This window comes from Cariama cristata, unplaced genomic scaffold, assembly GCF_000690535.1.
Source record: "Cariama cristata isolate BGI_N322 unplaced genomic scaffold, ASM69053v1 scaffold8247, whole genome shotgun sequence".
Taxonomy (NCBI): domain Eukaryota; kingdom Metazoa; phylum Chordata; class Aves; order Cariamiformes; family Cariamidae; genus Cariama; species Cariama cristata.
This window is the reverse complement of record NW_009628296.1, coordinates 5465-21338: the sequence shown is the minus strand read 5'-3', so window position 1 is coordinate 21338 and position 15874 is coordinate 5465. Positions and strand designations below refer to the sequence as shown.

General features: G+C 42.7%; 1 protein-coding gene across 1 annotated transcript; it reads right to left on the bottom strand.

Annotated features, from left to right (window-relative positions):
• Positions 1-440: 440 nt before the first annotated feature.
• On the bottom strand, positions 441-15212 carry IGSF5 (immunoglobulin superfamily, member 5). The gene is made up of 5 exons (XM_009704752.1): positions 15155-15212; positions 6994-7314; positions 5667-5975; positions 985-1116; positions 441-469 (listed from the first exon to the last, which is right to left on the bottom strand). Exons 1-5 carry the CDS (start codon positions 15210-15212, stop codon positions 441-443), a joined length of 849 nt encoding a protein of 282 aa, XP_009703054.1.
• Positions 15213-15874: the final 662 nt, after the last annotated feature.

Genomic DNA, 15874 nt, shown 5'->3' with positions numbered 1-15874 from the left:
CTGCTGCAGGCAAGGCTCCTCCTCTGCCTCCCCCGGGGCACCTGGGGTGGGGGTACAGCCGATTCGGAAGGATTTGCTTTGCCCATCACCTTCAGGAGAGCTGTATTTTCCATTTGTGATTTCTGTGCTTGCTTAAGAGGGGTAGAGTTTGCAGGATTTTGACGCTTTTCACTCAGTTTATTGTGGGAACAGAGCTCACAACCTGCTGCAAGCTGTGGCCCTCACTTTTTGCCCTTAAGGTCAGTCCCTTTCCCTGTATAATGCCTCCCCTTCCCCTGCTGTGCATACAGAAATGGGCACGGTAACATACAGCAGGGCAGCAGCCAAGTACCCCGGGAGCGCTGGGTGGTGGGACATGGAAACGGGCACATCCCTCTCACCATCCTGCAGCGGCCAAAAAGAGTTCAGTTAAAAGGAAGAATTCTCCCACCATATCCAGCTTACCTTATTTCATTTTGATAAGTAGATCCTGGGAAAGAATAAGAAAAAAAAAAAAAAAAAGGAATATGTTTAAAATGCAGGAAACTAAAACGTGACCTACTATATTGCTCCTCTTAGAGCGTGCACTGTGTTCCAGCTACAACAGGAGCATCTCTCCTCCTTGCTTACAAAACTGTGCAACATCCCTGCAGAATAACTTTCAGAGAAATTGGAAATTAGGCACACAGCACGGAAGGTATGCTTCAACAAAGAACCTCAGCAGAGGAACTAAACGTCATTGAAATTTAACGTACTCCTGAAAAACACAACCCCTTGTAGTTAATGAGGGCAGCTGACACTGGTTACCTGGGAACCAATTTATAAGAGAAACAGCAAGGTGAAAGTAAGAAGCATCTTAACCAGGTCATGCTTAGGAGCAGGATCTGTCTGCTCACGCTTCTGCTTACAGGTCTTTGCACAGCACCAGAGCTGACACCACTAGGAGATTTATATCTAATTGAAGATACTTTTTAATGGATAGACCAATTGTGAAGGTCCACTTACCTTTCTTCTTTAGGCAGCAGCAGCGTACAACAACCGCAATAATAATGATCAGAAGAATAATACCAACAAGTGAGAGCACAACTGCAAGTACGATAACCCACGTGCTTCTGCTGTCTTCACTGTAATAATTTTCTGTTAAATTAAATGGAGAAACATTGTGCTATCAGAGCCTCAAAACATCCTTTTTCGGAATATTTACCTGTTCTGTGAGAAGCTATTAATGGCTTGTTGATTATTTAACAAGGAGGCTGTGTTTTCCAAATGACGGACTCTGTATTTATGGATGGTGCCCAAGAATTTAAAATCTTTCCAAACATCAATTCTTTATTGCAATTGTAACTTTCCCCACTGCTTCTTTTCTTCTGAAAAACACAGGGTTGTATTCTTCCAACCTAAACTTTATTTTTTAGACATGTTGGGCCTGCCAGCATCCTTTGGAGACTTTTGGGGCTGGGGAGAGGGGTTAAGATTCAATTTACATGTCTATACTGAATATATTAAGCATCTTGCCTAGCTGCTCTTGTCAGTGGAGAAAAAACAGGTATTTGGGGTTACAGTTAATTTAGGCAAATGTGTATGTATCCCTTTCGATAAGCTGAACAGCTCTGAGGAAGTGTCCATCTCTCCCCACAGACCACAGCAATAGTCCTAGGTGACTAGTACAGGTGGAGCTCTCTAGCCTGTAGATACAATTTTCTGATGAATTCCATCTTGGGATGTCTTAGCAGGTGTTTGATTGTGGGACATACTTGGTAGCGCATCTGTTACCTACTTAAAGAGCAACAAAAAGCAAAATCTGTAAAAAGTAGCGCTGTTTGAGAATATGCAGCTACTAACCCATCGTCTCTACCAGCATCCTCACAACATTAACTTATTCCTTTGCTTTTGCTATAATCTACAGAGTTAAATAAGGTGATTTAAAAATAATCCCATGTCTTGCTGAAATCGGTTCCTATGACCTGTTTTCCTACAGAGCTCCCAAATGCACAGAATTTTAAAAATACCTTGTATTTCTCTCATAGTTGGATACACAAGGAAGATACCGTTTCTGATTGTCAAATCATCCTGCCCTTTGGTTTTGACCAAATATTTCAGAAGCATCTCTAATTTGGCTACCCTTTGAAAAGTAGCCCCAAAATAATTTTGACAGTTGTTTAGAAACAAGCTTCCAATCCAAATTACAGGTGTGAGACACATCCAAACTTGACAAAACCCATTGGGTTGCACTGATTGTCATTTCCTCATTAGAGGTCCCAGGTAACGACTGCATGGCCATATTTCACTGACAGCCTCTGGAAGGGGAATCATAGCAATGTAGGTGACCGGTAGCTGCACAGTGTCAGGGTTATTCCCCTGATGTGTGAACATGCTGGTATCTGCCGGTTTTCCTATGGCAGGGAATAAAGTAAATCCTTTCTATCTACGAATTTGCCTGGGCAAAGTACAGGATCAGAGCCTCCTGCAAAGCTTGAATCTCTGATAGGAGCCTGCAGTCTCCAAAGCCCAGGTTATTGGGATTAAGAAATTTGTTCCAGTCTTCTCTAATCCTAATGCTCAATCAGCATGTTTTGAATTTCTTCTGACTGTTCTAGAAAACAAGCCCTCAGTAACCTGCAAACTAGTAGTTAATTCTGTAGGCTGTAATCGGTTGTGATTACAATTGATGATAAACTTGTTCATAATATTTTTATCTAGAAGTACTGCAACAAATATCTATATTTTATCATATTTTGTTCCATAAAGCATGCCACAGGGATTTCAAGGTGCCTAAAATATGAAAGACAGCTACTCAGCTATAGGGGAAAGCTTAATCTTAGTGTGAAGGGAGGAGCTAAACACACCTGCACTGGCCCATACCTCCAGGTTGGCTGTCACACCAAGGTATTTTGCTCCCTGTCAGGTTCAGGCTACACACCAGAAGACGATCTATGGAGCTGAAGCAAGAAGGATGACACACAAACACTCACAGCACTTCAGCATTGTAGTTTCTCCCCAGTTTTGGAGGATCCAGAAAGAAAGGGGAACTGGGAGCAGCAGGTACGAATGCAGGAGCTGCCAGCTCAACATGCAAATAGGGGTGCAAGAGAGGGACACTAAGGTACGAGGGCATTAAACCCCTTTTAGCCCCATTAGTAAATCCACACCAAGTTACATGAGGTGCTTAGGGTGGACAAAGGCATTTCCTCATTCTATAGGGCTCATCCTCTGCTGCTATCCAGACCTCTGGCTCCTCCCAAAGCTGCCCCAAAATTTACTTGGGCTAAGTACCTGCAGAAAAGGGGATCTTCCCTGGTACATGCTGGTGACCAAGGAGAAATAAGAGACTGGAAAAAGCTGCACATCACTTGGACATTTTGGAGTTTTCTGGCTAACTTAAAAAGCAAAGGAAGGTCAGGCTCATGCCAGATTCCCTGTCTTCATCTTCTGCAGGTCAAAGGCCACATGAAGTCAACAGTGAAGCCAAAGAGAGCTTGGGCCCAGCTAAGGGACTCTGCCATGGACGCCGTTTCCCAATAACAGCTCTGTGAATGCATCTGTGGGGATAACTCCTTACGAGTTCCCAAATTTGGGGCTTGGCCAAACACCACCTGAGAAGGAGTGACTGACTGACAGAAAAATGCATCGCCTTGTACGGAAAGGTCTGAGATTAAGACTGATCTAGATGTGCAGGAAGGTAGGACATTCATTGACCAGGAGATGGCTGGCTGAAGAGGGCTCAGATTTTTGGTTGCAGTTCTTGCGGATGGACAGGTGTTGCTTGTGAGAAACATGGAGGAATTTGCTTCCTCAAGCTTTTAAGTGAAGGCTGACATTGATATTACAGTAGTTTTGGGAAGGACTCCTTAGATGTTTGAAGCTAGTCGTATTCTTCCCTGACAACAGCTAGCTAGGGTTGAGCCTGCATATGAAAAGTCAGACGAGCTCTGAGATTTCAAGTGTGATATACACATTCTGTATCTTCCTCTGACGTAAATGCCATGTCTATTTTATTCTAATAGTTTAAAGACTTCATATTCTCATATCCTGACAAATTTTGAATGTCTGCTGCTGCACAATGATTTTTCTAAAGAGAAATGAATGATGGTCCTATACAATCATTAATTATACACTTAATTGTGCTTCATGACATCTGTTTTTCTCCTCTTCTGATTTACAATGAGTAGCTATGGAAACTGAGGGTGGATACCTCAGTACTTTACAAATGAGCAGGCAGGGAAATTTATTAATTTCCTCCGGATAGTTCCATTTTGCTTAGTCAGTAATTAGGATCAATGTGACTACAAAAAAGGCATATTAAGAATGGTGAAATGACCTTTTTCAACTGCATTACAAAGCAAGTACATCTGAAAAAGGCTTAAAATAAAAGTCAGAGTTACTCAACCTCCTCAGTTGTTTATACGTCGAAACTTCTATACCAAACCTCATCAATCCACTATAAGAATGTCTTTGCATATGCCATATTCACCCATTACAGAAGAAGAATCAGTTCATCAAGAGAAGCCTCCAGCATGATTATAGAAGTTCACGATGCTCACCACATCATAAAAAGAAATGTAGATTCGAGGCCCTACTCCATACAGAAGACAGATGGGGATGCATAGACCCACTGCAAAAAACTCTACATAAGCTATGCATTTTGCCGTACCATAGGATAAGGTTAATAAAAGGGCTGTCACTGTGGGGTGGACTATGTCACCGCAGGAGGCAGTGTACCTATACCCCATGACCTCAGCTCCCTGCTGTGCAACTAGTACTTCAAGTTTAATTTGCCTTGAGACTTCTCTACCTGCCAGTTGAGACATTTGGCTAGTCCCGACAGAGAGATGCTCCTAAGGACGGTTTGGTATTGTCTCCTTCGTCTGCATTAAACACTGCTAACCCATAGGGAGACACTTCCTCTTACTTGCTCTTATTGTGTTACGGTTTGGAAAAGAAAAACATTTTTCATAGGATTCTGTTAGATTGTATAGAAGTTCCTCCATATAAATGCTACCATCTGCAATTAGGTGCTAGCCTCAATGCAGCCCTGGGGAAGATACCACCATACTATAACAGCTCCATCACATCTGGTCACTGCTCATATGGAGAACTTTTTATTTGCACCTGAAGTGCTTGTACAGAATCTATTTGTGTGCGGAAACTGGCAGGCAAGTCCTGGTTTTTTTTTCCAAGTCAGTGGTAAAACTGGTATTGAATATTATGGAGAACAATTTCACTGGAGGGTTTGGCTTTGAGTAAATGAGGTCTAACAAATTATGTTAATAAGACAGGCTAGGCCTAATCAAGGATATTTAAGATCTAAATTCATTAGATGTTTACCTGGTCAAGGAGCAAAGGTTAGTTTTCTTAGCAGTGAATCCATAGTAGGACTCAGTGGCAGATATACTGCTTCGTTTGTCTTGCTCAGACCTAAGTTAGACTTTGTGGTTCATTAGACTTGTACCGGTCCTCTCACAGATGTGAATTTAACCCTACCTATGTATCAGGTTGTGACTACACCTTTGTACACCTCATAGTACACCTCAGACTATCACCTTTGCACATCTCATAGTATTTCATTTGCAAATAAAAGGCTTTTCAAAATAAGACAAAGCAAAACAAAACAGAAAGCACAGTTCTGAGTATAGGCACTACAGTACAGGCACTACAGTATAGGCAAAGTACAACGAACATTCACTCACCTATAGTAGAGTTGACAACAACAACAGTTATAGTTGCATTCTGAGGGTTAGGGAGTGCTTCTATGTCAGCTAAACAAGTCAAAATTTCACTGTCCGTTGGAGTCAAAGTTAGGATGCTCAGGGCATTGTGGAGGTCATTAGATCCTTGACTTTGCTGGGTAACATACCTCGACTTATCAATGAAAGAGTCATTGGTCATCCAGGTAATGTCTGGAGCTGGAGCCCATCCTAAGGCTTCACAAACAATTTCAATTGTTTTGTTCTCTTTTACTGTTAAGGTGTTATTTTTGATGAATAAAGATCCATTAACTGTAGGAGGGAAAAGATGTTTTGTTCCTTCAGAATATTTGGCTGTCTGCTGATAGTTTTAAATCTTATCTTGCTACCCAGAAATAGCTATGCCTTGAGATATGAAGTCAAAACCAATCATTACGAACACAGATATACCATATGCATGATATAGACATGCAGATATTGCAACTTCGCGGACACATTATCCAGTATGTCTAAAGCACAAGTCTCAGCTTTCAGTACCTTTCCAATAAAAAGCAGGAAATTATACTTTTTAGCCATCCTGATATATTTCCAGCTGAAGGACAACATAATGAAAGAACAGGGTTTCTAAGTTTTAAGTATGCTCGGCTTTTATCTGGTTTACAGGTAGATAATGAGATGTTCTCATTGTAGGAAGGACCGCTTTGACAAATGGGTAGTGTCTGGTGGTTAGATCTTGCTCTGCTGGCTGCACTCTGTCACTACTGGTGCTTCAGAGAGGAGGAAGAGGTCTCATATACAGGGGTTTGATAGCAGGAACTTTTTGCTCCTTTGAAATGGTAGCTTGCAGCAGCAATAATATGAAGACTATCACCTTGTGTCTCAAGGGCTTCACTTCCACATGCCATTAAATCGAACTCAGATAAGCTGAACACAGACTGATTCCTGAGTCAGAAAGCAGGAGGGAGATCTGGCCTAAAGACAGCAGACAATTCATGTACAAAGATGCACGTATGGGTAATCCACATCATTTCTAGCCAAAAGATAATTTTTGACTGACTGCTGGTGGGCCTGATAGAGCACTTTAATGCAATCCGATAAAGAGTAAGAGACGTGACAGGAAAAAACAAGGGCAGTTATAACCTTTGTTAATGGCACTCTGAATGTGACTCTGAAACCTGCTTTGACAGTAAAATTAAGACAAAGAGGACAGGAGGCAAAGGATGGTAAATGAGAGCATGTACTCCTTCACAGGGATAATTTGAGCAATTCATCAGAGGATTCCTTTAAGTGCAGTATAATAAAATAACTTTGTATTGGTGGCTATACGCACCTTGAACAGAAAGAAACGCAAAGCTGCTCTCACTAGATGACTGGGTGCTGCATTCAATTTTTCCGGAATCGCTCAGCTGGGTGTTGTGGATGATCAGCTCCGAGGTAAACTCATTGCTACTGGTATAATTCTGAGAAGTGAAGCGGTCTGATGTTTCAACAGGTCCTTGAGAATTGATGACAGTGAGGACAGGATTTCCATTGGACAGCCAAATGAGAATTACCCATCCCACCGACACAGTGCAGTTAAACCGGGCTTCTGAACCAGCAAGGACTGTTGCATTAGTAGGGCCACTTATAATAGAGTAACAAAAGCCAAGATCTGAAAGGAATTAAAAGACATGATCTGTAAATACATATACACCACCACCACCACCACAAGCCTTTGATTTAATTTTTGCTGCCAGCAATTTAAGGCTAAAAAGCCAGGTGCCCTGGTGCAAATAGCCTTATTCACTGAGAGCACCGGGGTATTAAGCACTTAGTCATGTATCAGGAAAGGCTGTTGATTCAGCGGAGCTGGCACTCCACCTCTGACAGTCGTCAGTACCTGATACTTTCAGGAAAATATACTTGTCTCATTTTCTATAATGCCTGTCAGTAAGTAGTTAAAGATACGTGTAGTGAATTGAAATTGCAACTGAGTTAATGTTAATCCCACAGCAGTAAGCAGCGGTCAAATGCTACGTTGTTATAATGGATCTCCAAGCCAGTCATTACAGACCCAAGCAGTACATGTTTATATCATTTACAAGATCTTCACTAGTTCAGAGATGGAGACGTACAACCTAATCTTTCAGCTCCAGCTTAGAGTAAATGGTTTTCTTTAAAGATGCATTTGGGTTTTTGTCTCTCCTCCTCCCACTCCAAAATCACCTGTCTCTTTTCAGTGATTCACTAAAAAGCTGACTTATCATTCTGCTGAAAGAAAAAAGTTCCATTTTTACATAGGAAAATACATGAGTTCTCTAGACTTAAAATAAATAAAGGAGTATGTAACTGGTCCCTTTTCCATACCTCGAATTTCCACTGATTTTTTGCAGCCCCAGCCTATATCCTCCTATGCTCTTTCCCCTGTCCAACTGCCTCTTCCCTTATTTCTTATGCATGCATCACAGACGTACTTACCCACCTTCTCAAGCTTTCTGTTAACCACAGCTGCTGTAACTCATGAGGTTTTTCTTCCTTAAAAGGCAGTATCAATTTTGGCTACTATTTTTCAGAACTGAAAGCTCCTTTCTAATGAAGGCATTTTGTTTTCCTTTCCTCCTCAACAGACCCAGGGCTGTCCATTGCCCCCAGAGGAATGAAGAGGCAGCTGTTGCCCAGGCAGATGGTGGATCCCCGGCACATGGGAAGGCACGCAGAAAACCACACAGAAAGTGAAGGAAGGACGAAGGCAGAGACCCTCTTTTTCAAAGCAGTCTCCAAAATAGCCAGGGACAATGGTGCCGTTTTGAAGGTGGGCAAATCCTAAGGCATTGCTCAGAGGGAGAACATCGTATACTCTAGTCTTCATGAGGGACAAACCTTCACACTCTAAGAACATCCCAGATTATTTGGTTGGTGTCTTAGCAAATAGGACTTGAGAGAGCAGCTCACCAGTGTCTTTCCTGTATTGGAGAGCCCAAAATGGTGGTACGCTGTCATAAGCCAGTCACTTTACTAAGTCATAGAATCGTAATGGTTGCAAGAGACATCAAAGATCATCAAGTCACTGCCACCCACAGCTCTGCTGGCTGCAGGTGGAGTGGAGGAGGAGGGAGAGGAATACCACTGCAGGCCCTGCTGTCACCGAGGGTCATCTCAGGGGACTGCCCGTGTTCTGTGTCCATCCCACCGGGCACAGCTCTTCCTCATCCCCCCACAGCTGTTATCATCTCTTCATCTGCCTCTAAGCTCAGGTCTGCTCCCTTTTGACCTAGTGCTCACCTGCACCTCACTATGACAGAGTTGCTCTTTGATGGGGGCACTAAAAGGTTTTGGTGGCAAGGGACCTCAGCAAATCTCTAGCCCAACCCTCTGCTCCAAGCAGAGCTAACGCTACAGTTAGGTTACTTGTGCAGGGCCTTGTCAAGTCAAATGTTGAGTATCTCCAGGGATGGAGATTTCACAAGCTCCCTGCAGACCAAGCAGTCCTGCCAGTGAGGTCTACCTCACCAGTGAGTTTTTCATCACCTACTGGGAAACATTCATGCTGAGGAAGCACCAGGATTGCCAGGGCTACCCCTAACAATTCAGGCTGTAGTCTGCATAATTACAGCAATTAGATACTACAGTCCATAGCAGTCTAATTAAAACCCCATGTATGCAAATTTGGCCAGAGAAGAAGTGTTCAATTATTTTCCAGGAGAAAGAAAGTCTGAAACGGCCATTACTCCCTCACTAAGAGTATTCAGGACAATGAAGTGATTTTTAAAGGTTTCATTCAACTCAGGTTTTGTACAGTTTAGGTAGTTTATTCATTAATGGCTTAATTAGAAATTATTGAAAAATTCATTTTTCATTCAATCAATAGAAGGCATGTGTAGGGGAGAATATGCTGTACTGTTTCACACAAAAGAGATGTTTGAAAGCTGTATAAATGGAACCACAGCCCAATCTCAGTTACAACATTGCAACCAGAGCCTTGATGAACGCACCCATGGCATAGGGTCTGTAATTTCATTGCTCCAACGTCAATGTCATTGTCTAATTCCCAGCTCACATTTAATCCTAGGCAGTGTATATCTAACCAGGTTTGTGCCAAGAATTGTTCTTTAATATAAATAGCTCCTCTCTTTCCTCCCACCCACGGCATGTATTTACAGACAAGAGCCTTTTCATTCTTTGTTTTGCAGGATTATACAAACCTAGCTCTCCCTGGCTCTTTGTACAATTGACTCCGAGTTCTCTCATGTTTACAGAAACCTTTACAAAAGTTTTCCTCTTTCCTGGGTTACGTTACCTCTGCCATGCACCTCATTCTCCAAAGTATACGTGTGTGTGCACAATAAAACATTAAATGAAAAGCAAACTTCACTTCCACTGATAGTTAGTAAAGCCAGATAAGATAAAGTAAAATATATTTCTCTTAAATGGCTCATTTTTTCCAGTGGCATTTATTCAAAGCTCTCTTCAGACTTGTAAAGGTGAACTGAAATGCTTTAAAACATGAAATATCTTGAAGACAAACTCAGCAATCAAATCTACGTGCATACCTTAATATCTTGCTTTACAAACAGTTAAGCCAACAAAATGCCTAAAAGTCATTTCCCCTCTTTTCTATTTGTCACTTTGTGAATGTTAGGGATTGGCCACATGTCTGCGGATGGCATCGTTTACAGAGTTATGGGTTTTCTAAGGAGCGTGCACTGATGAAGTGCATTCCATTGAGACCGTTTGTCACAGCACATGGCCCTCTTCCCTGATATTCAACATCCAGTTGTCATGATTTCTATTCAAAACTTGTATTACCAGGGTTAAGACACTGTACTAAGCTCAAACATGTCTTTGAATTACCTTTTTTTTCTTGACTCATATTGCAGCCAGCCTTGACAATACTACTCCCTGTACATCTATGGTGTCTATACCATGTTCATGTGCTGAGTTTTTTGATTTTTACACTTTGTTTGAAGTCTTCCTGACTGCCTGAAGTGGACATAAACAGCTACCAGAACGATAGTAACAGTCATGAACAAACTTCCTTAGAGTTTACACCAAAATGCATTTAGTTGCTCATGAAACAGGAGCTGCAGTGCTTATCTACGTTGCTCTTCTTAATGCAAACTGATTGCTGTGCATTTGTAATTTATTTCCATGCCTGTGCAAACACTTTTCTTTTTTAAGGAGCCATCATTTGCCATGGATCTGAATAAATGATGTGACTTTCAGTACACTGCTAGCTGTTAATTAATTGTTTGCTATGAGATTATGCCTGTGGGTTCCATTATAGTCTTGAAATTTATCCCTACACATGAATAATCAGTGATCATCAGCTCTAAAAATACATGGCTACTATCGCTTTTGTTTTCTTCAGACAGTCAGGACAGTATAGGCAGGTAGGCATGAGCTATTCCTTCATTTATCTAATACAATATAATAATTTTTTATCAGTTCATTGGTATGGTAGGATCGACACCTTCTTCCACCAACCGTATCTGCTGGAGCAATAGATGGTCTTTCACGGACTTCTGTGAGATAGGGAACAGGTCCGTAAGCCCCATATGGGGATCCTACGGGTGGCAGGAGGACTGAGGAGTGGGATGTAGCTCAACCTTGCCTCCATTTAGGTCTCAGTAAAGCCCTAGCTCAACAAAAAAAGGAGTTTCATGAGCCTTCACCTGCTGCCGAAACATTTTCAGTGGTTTTAACTTTGCCTCTTTATCTGTCTGCTTTTATTTTTTATCCTGCAATAGCACATGGAGTCCTGAACCAACAGTGCGTTCCATCATCCAGCCCACGTACAAACACCGATAAAATAACTTGCATAAGGTCAAAGAGGACATTCATGACAGAAGTGGGATCTAAACCCAGTTACCAGTGCCTTAAGCCAGTGCTATAAGTCCTTTTGTTGGACCTTGCTTCTTGCACAAAGGAGAAAATTATTGTGCTAGTTTCATTTACATACTGCTTAAAAAATAACTTGCAGATGGTTGCTTTTAGACAAATTAAGGCCTCAGGCTAGATTGGCATTGCACTTTACAGGAATTACGTGTTCAGCTCTTAACAGCTGGTTTAACATCTGCCTAACATCTGTGGCTGCCCCATCCCTGGAAGTGTTCAAGGCCAGGTTGGATGGGGCTGTGAGCAACCTGGTCTGGTGGGAGGTGTCCCTGGCCGTGGCAGGGGACTTGGAACCAGATGAGCTTTAAGGTCCCTTCCAACCAAACCATTCTATGACTCCCCACACACAACCAATAAGAAAACCCACCCAGGCAAATATCGTCTTTGCAACAGGGAAACGTTAGGCTGTCTTCACGCTATTGCATTACCCCTTGACTTTTGAAGAACAAAGCTGAGTTAGGACACCTTCTTTGAGGCACATCACTAAATGTTTATAAAGCAGTCACCAGTGGTGAAAGTTAAACTGATAAGTATTTATGGTATTTCAGTTGCTCAGTCCTTCCCAACAGCACGCAGAGAACACACCAACTCCTTTATGAGCTGTTTATTCCCTCCTCTGACACTCAAATTCACTGTCACATCACTGCGGGTTTTGAAGAAATGAAAACGCATCTCATTCCCTGGATGATGCCTGCACTGAGGGAACCTCATTCGCCAAAGAACTGCCCTTGCCCTTCATCACCAATGTTTTTTCTTCCACGCTCGAACAAACTCTAAAGGATCACTTTTTCATGCTGAAGGTTTCAGCAACAAGGGCATTGAGATGTGGGTACCTTCTCTTCCTTCCCTCCTCCCCTCTGCTGACTCTGTCTTTCCTCTTTTATAAGTGACCTATTTGGATGCAGCACAGTGAAGGACAGGATGGACTCATCCTTTGGCCGTAATGATTCCTTTTTTTTTCAGCCTCATTATCATATTTCAAAATAATCTTCCCCTCTCTAACTGTATCGCCCTTCCATAAACGCTGCCTTTTATCCTTCAGTTTTTGCATCTAGTCTCTGTCTTCCTCCCTTCCTTCTCTGCTATTTCTTTTTGAATTTTTACATTTTTTTCCTTCCAGTCTGTTTTAAATTCCTTTTTCTTTTCACTCTTTCTTTAGTCGCTTGCTCACCCCACCTTGTCTTCTGCCTTCCCTGCCTCATCACTTGGCTACTGCTCCAGCAACAGCTCTGCAATGAAATGTTTTGGATTTGGTAAGATTTTTCTTCAGCACATCTTAAGTTTATTTCAAAAACCAACAGCCCTGCAGCTCAGCTTTTTGAAAACCAAAATAGGTTAGAGCTTGTCAAAGCCTGCAGAGAAGGATTAGCTTGTTTGCTTATGTTAACAAGACTTTTTAAATGCTTATAGGATGTTTCTGTCAAGTAATACCGGTCTACTGGTACTCAGCAACACATATTTCCACCCACCTGCACACAAACCTCTTCACAGCCCCCAAGTGTGTCTTCCCATCTCTTCTCTTACTCACTGTTTGACAGCTATCCCTTGCAGCCTCTCCCAGCTCTGCTGCTGGACTACTCCTCTCCTCCTGCGCTGTCTTTTGTCCCCAGTGGCGAGGGTCCCCAGGCTCGGAGCACCACAGAACCACCACCGATACCCTGGCAGCAGCCTGGGACCCTGTGCTGCACGTCAGCACCGTGGTCTGCAACGCTATCGCTGCCAACGGCCATGCCGTGCCCGCCCAGGGCGTGCTCAAACCAGCCGTGTCATGCAGCCATCTCAGCCACACCGCCCAGCCTCGCGACTCCCGACAGCCCGAGAGCTGCAATACCTCTTTCAAGAGCAACACTTGTCTCTCCCCAATACACTTTTTCTCTCTGCTTTGGGGTGTGCTCCTGTGGCTGCACCGCACAGCTTGGGCAGTGCCTGCTACCCCAGTACGGCTTGCAAGCGGGGCAGTAAAACACGCCTGGCAGGCGTGCTTGACTAAAAGCATTAGTGAAGGGTAACAGAAATCCTCTAAAACATGTAGTAATCTGGATGCCTAGGAAGACAGTGCAAGAAACAGAACAAATAAAAATCGAGGCTTCCTTGTTATAACCTCTCAGTGTCCAAAAATAAGAGATCTAGGGGCTTCCTGAGCCAATAATTGCATCTGCAGCTATGGATCTACTCTCCATGATATTTGTTTCTAGCTTTTTTCAGCCTATTTGTAATTTGGTGTCCCCCATATCCAGTGACTACGACCTTTGCTATTTAACTATATACTATGAGGAAAAGTACATTCTTTGGTTTGCCTTAAATCTTCTTTCTGATAGTTTCACCGTTTGCCACTAGTTACATTATGAGAAATTGTGAATAACCATTCCACCATTCACTTCCATATAATTAATTATTTTAATAAATTTTTACTGTTTCAACTTTTTCACAAGCAGGAAAATATCTCAGTCTAATGAAGGCCTCCCAATACCTTTGATCACCTCTGTCACACTTGATACCTTTCTCAGACCTAATATGTCCTTTTTGAAATTGAAAGGCTAACAAAACATCCAGTATTCAAGATATAAGCTTTCTGCGGATTTATATAATGTCAAGTTTCATTGTATTTCCCTTGCTGAAGACACTAAGAGATGAATTTTTCTCTATTTTTCAGCAATTTACTCCCTTTCCAAGATATCTACTTTTTTTCCCTCACTAGACATCTTCAGTTAAGAGATGCTTTGCAATGAATGTTTTCTGCTCCTTTATTACTTACTCACTTGGCATCATGACATTTTCTGGCAAATCTTCCCAGTCTCTTTCTGCATTTGGCTGCCCTAAGTAATTCTGCACCACCTGCAAAGTCTGCCACCTCACAGTTCACGCCTCTTCACTAGGTTGTTTAAGAGCTTGTTGAATACCACTCATCCCTGTGCAGCTCCACAGGGAACACCACTTTGCTCGGAAAACTCAAGGTTTATTCCTGCATTGTGTTTCCTTTCACCAATTACTAAGCCATGACAATACCTTCCCTCTCATCCCACTGCAGCTCCCTCCTTTCAGAGCCTGTTAAAACCCCAGCTAAACCATAATAAAAAAAAAAAAATCAGCCTTGTCTCCATTACACAACTAGTCACTTTATATTCACATTTTTCTTTAAAGCTCTGCCACCAACATACCTTTTATCTGAATTCACTTTGAAACTCAGGCATGTGAAATGTAAATTGGAGGCAAACTAGCAAAATGATAATTTGCACATATTTCTGGAAGCAAAATCAGCTGCTGATATTGAGTTCTCCACAGATGCAAAAGCAGTCCCAAACAGACAGGAGGAAGAGGAACACAAGGAGAGGGACAAATAAGTGGGACATCCCTGCTCACTGGAAGTGAGAGGGCAGCCTCCCCATCTCCTTCCCACCCCATCCACTGCTCACTCCTGCATACTGAAGCCCACTCTAAGCCATCACATCATTCAGGCTTGAAATGCAAACTTAACAGTTCAAACAGTTTAAATAATCCCCCTCTGGGACTGCCTGTTCAATCTGATATCACCAGTAACTGCCATTTACACAGCTTTAAAATTAATTCACATATTTTGTCCACAGTGGCTCATTTCACGGGTTATGAACATGTCCTACCTGGTAGCGAGGCAGTTAAGATGAGAGGAAGTAAAATGAATTTCTGGAAGCTCTCCATTGGAGCATTCTCTCCTGGTCCCTAAGGCAGAAAGCCACCAGCGGTCACTGCATACTTGAGAAGAAGCTGAAGGACAGAACTTATCGAGGAACTCGGCAATGACCTGCTGCTTTGCGTCCTGTGATAAAACGTGACTTTACGTGACCTGTATTACCGACAAGGAGAGAAGATTAAATGAGGGAGGGTTTGGAAAGAGGGCATATCTTTTCTCAGAAACAACTGTTTCAACAGAAGTAGAGGAGCTTTCTTCAGCAGAGAAGCCTCCCCCTACAGACCTTGCATCTCTCACACCCTTGGTCCCTCCTGCCTATTACAACACTACTGCTTCAGGATTGACTGAGTCAGGGGAGCTCCATTTGCATCATTAAAGTTAATCACAAGCAGCTGGGAAAACTAATTCTCTAAGCTGCTCGCAATTGAGTCTTATGGGTGCTCTGTCCGTGTGTCCTGGCAGACTACAGCACCCTGTGCTCCTTCACTTACTGTCATGCAGGGCAACTGTGCAGGGTGCCAGCTGCTCCCCTGGGCTCCGAGGAGCACAGACCTGTGTTTGTAGGGCTTGGTAGCCCCTCTCGGGAAACTGATGCCTCTTGCACCAGGCAGCCTTTGGGAGACGAAATGGGAATATAGCCCAATGCACCTGCCACCCTGGTTTCTCCATC

Excerpts from the sequence above, each read along its gene's own strand:
- IGSF5 (XM_009704752.1), bottom strand. The coding sequence starts at position 15,212 with ATGGAGAGCTTCCAGAAATTCATTTTACTTCCTCTCATCTTAACTGCC. Across the intron at positions 1,117-5,666 it reads TGTTGTCAACTCTACTATAG|AAAATTATTACAGTGAAGAC; the intron begins GTGAGTGAATGT and ends TTAATTTAACAG. Across the intron at positions 470-984 it reads CTGCTGCCTAAAGAAGAAAG|GATCTACTTATCAAAATGAA; the intron begins GTAAGTGGACCT and ends ATTCTTTCCCAG.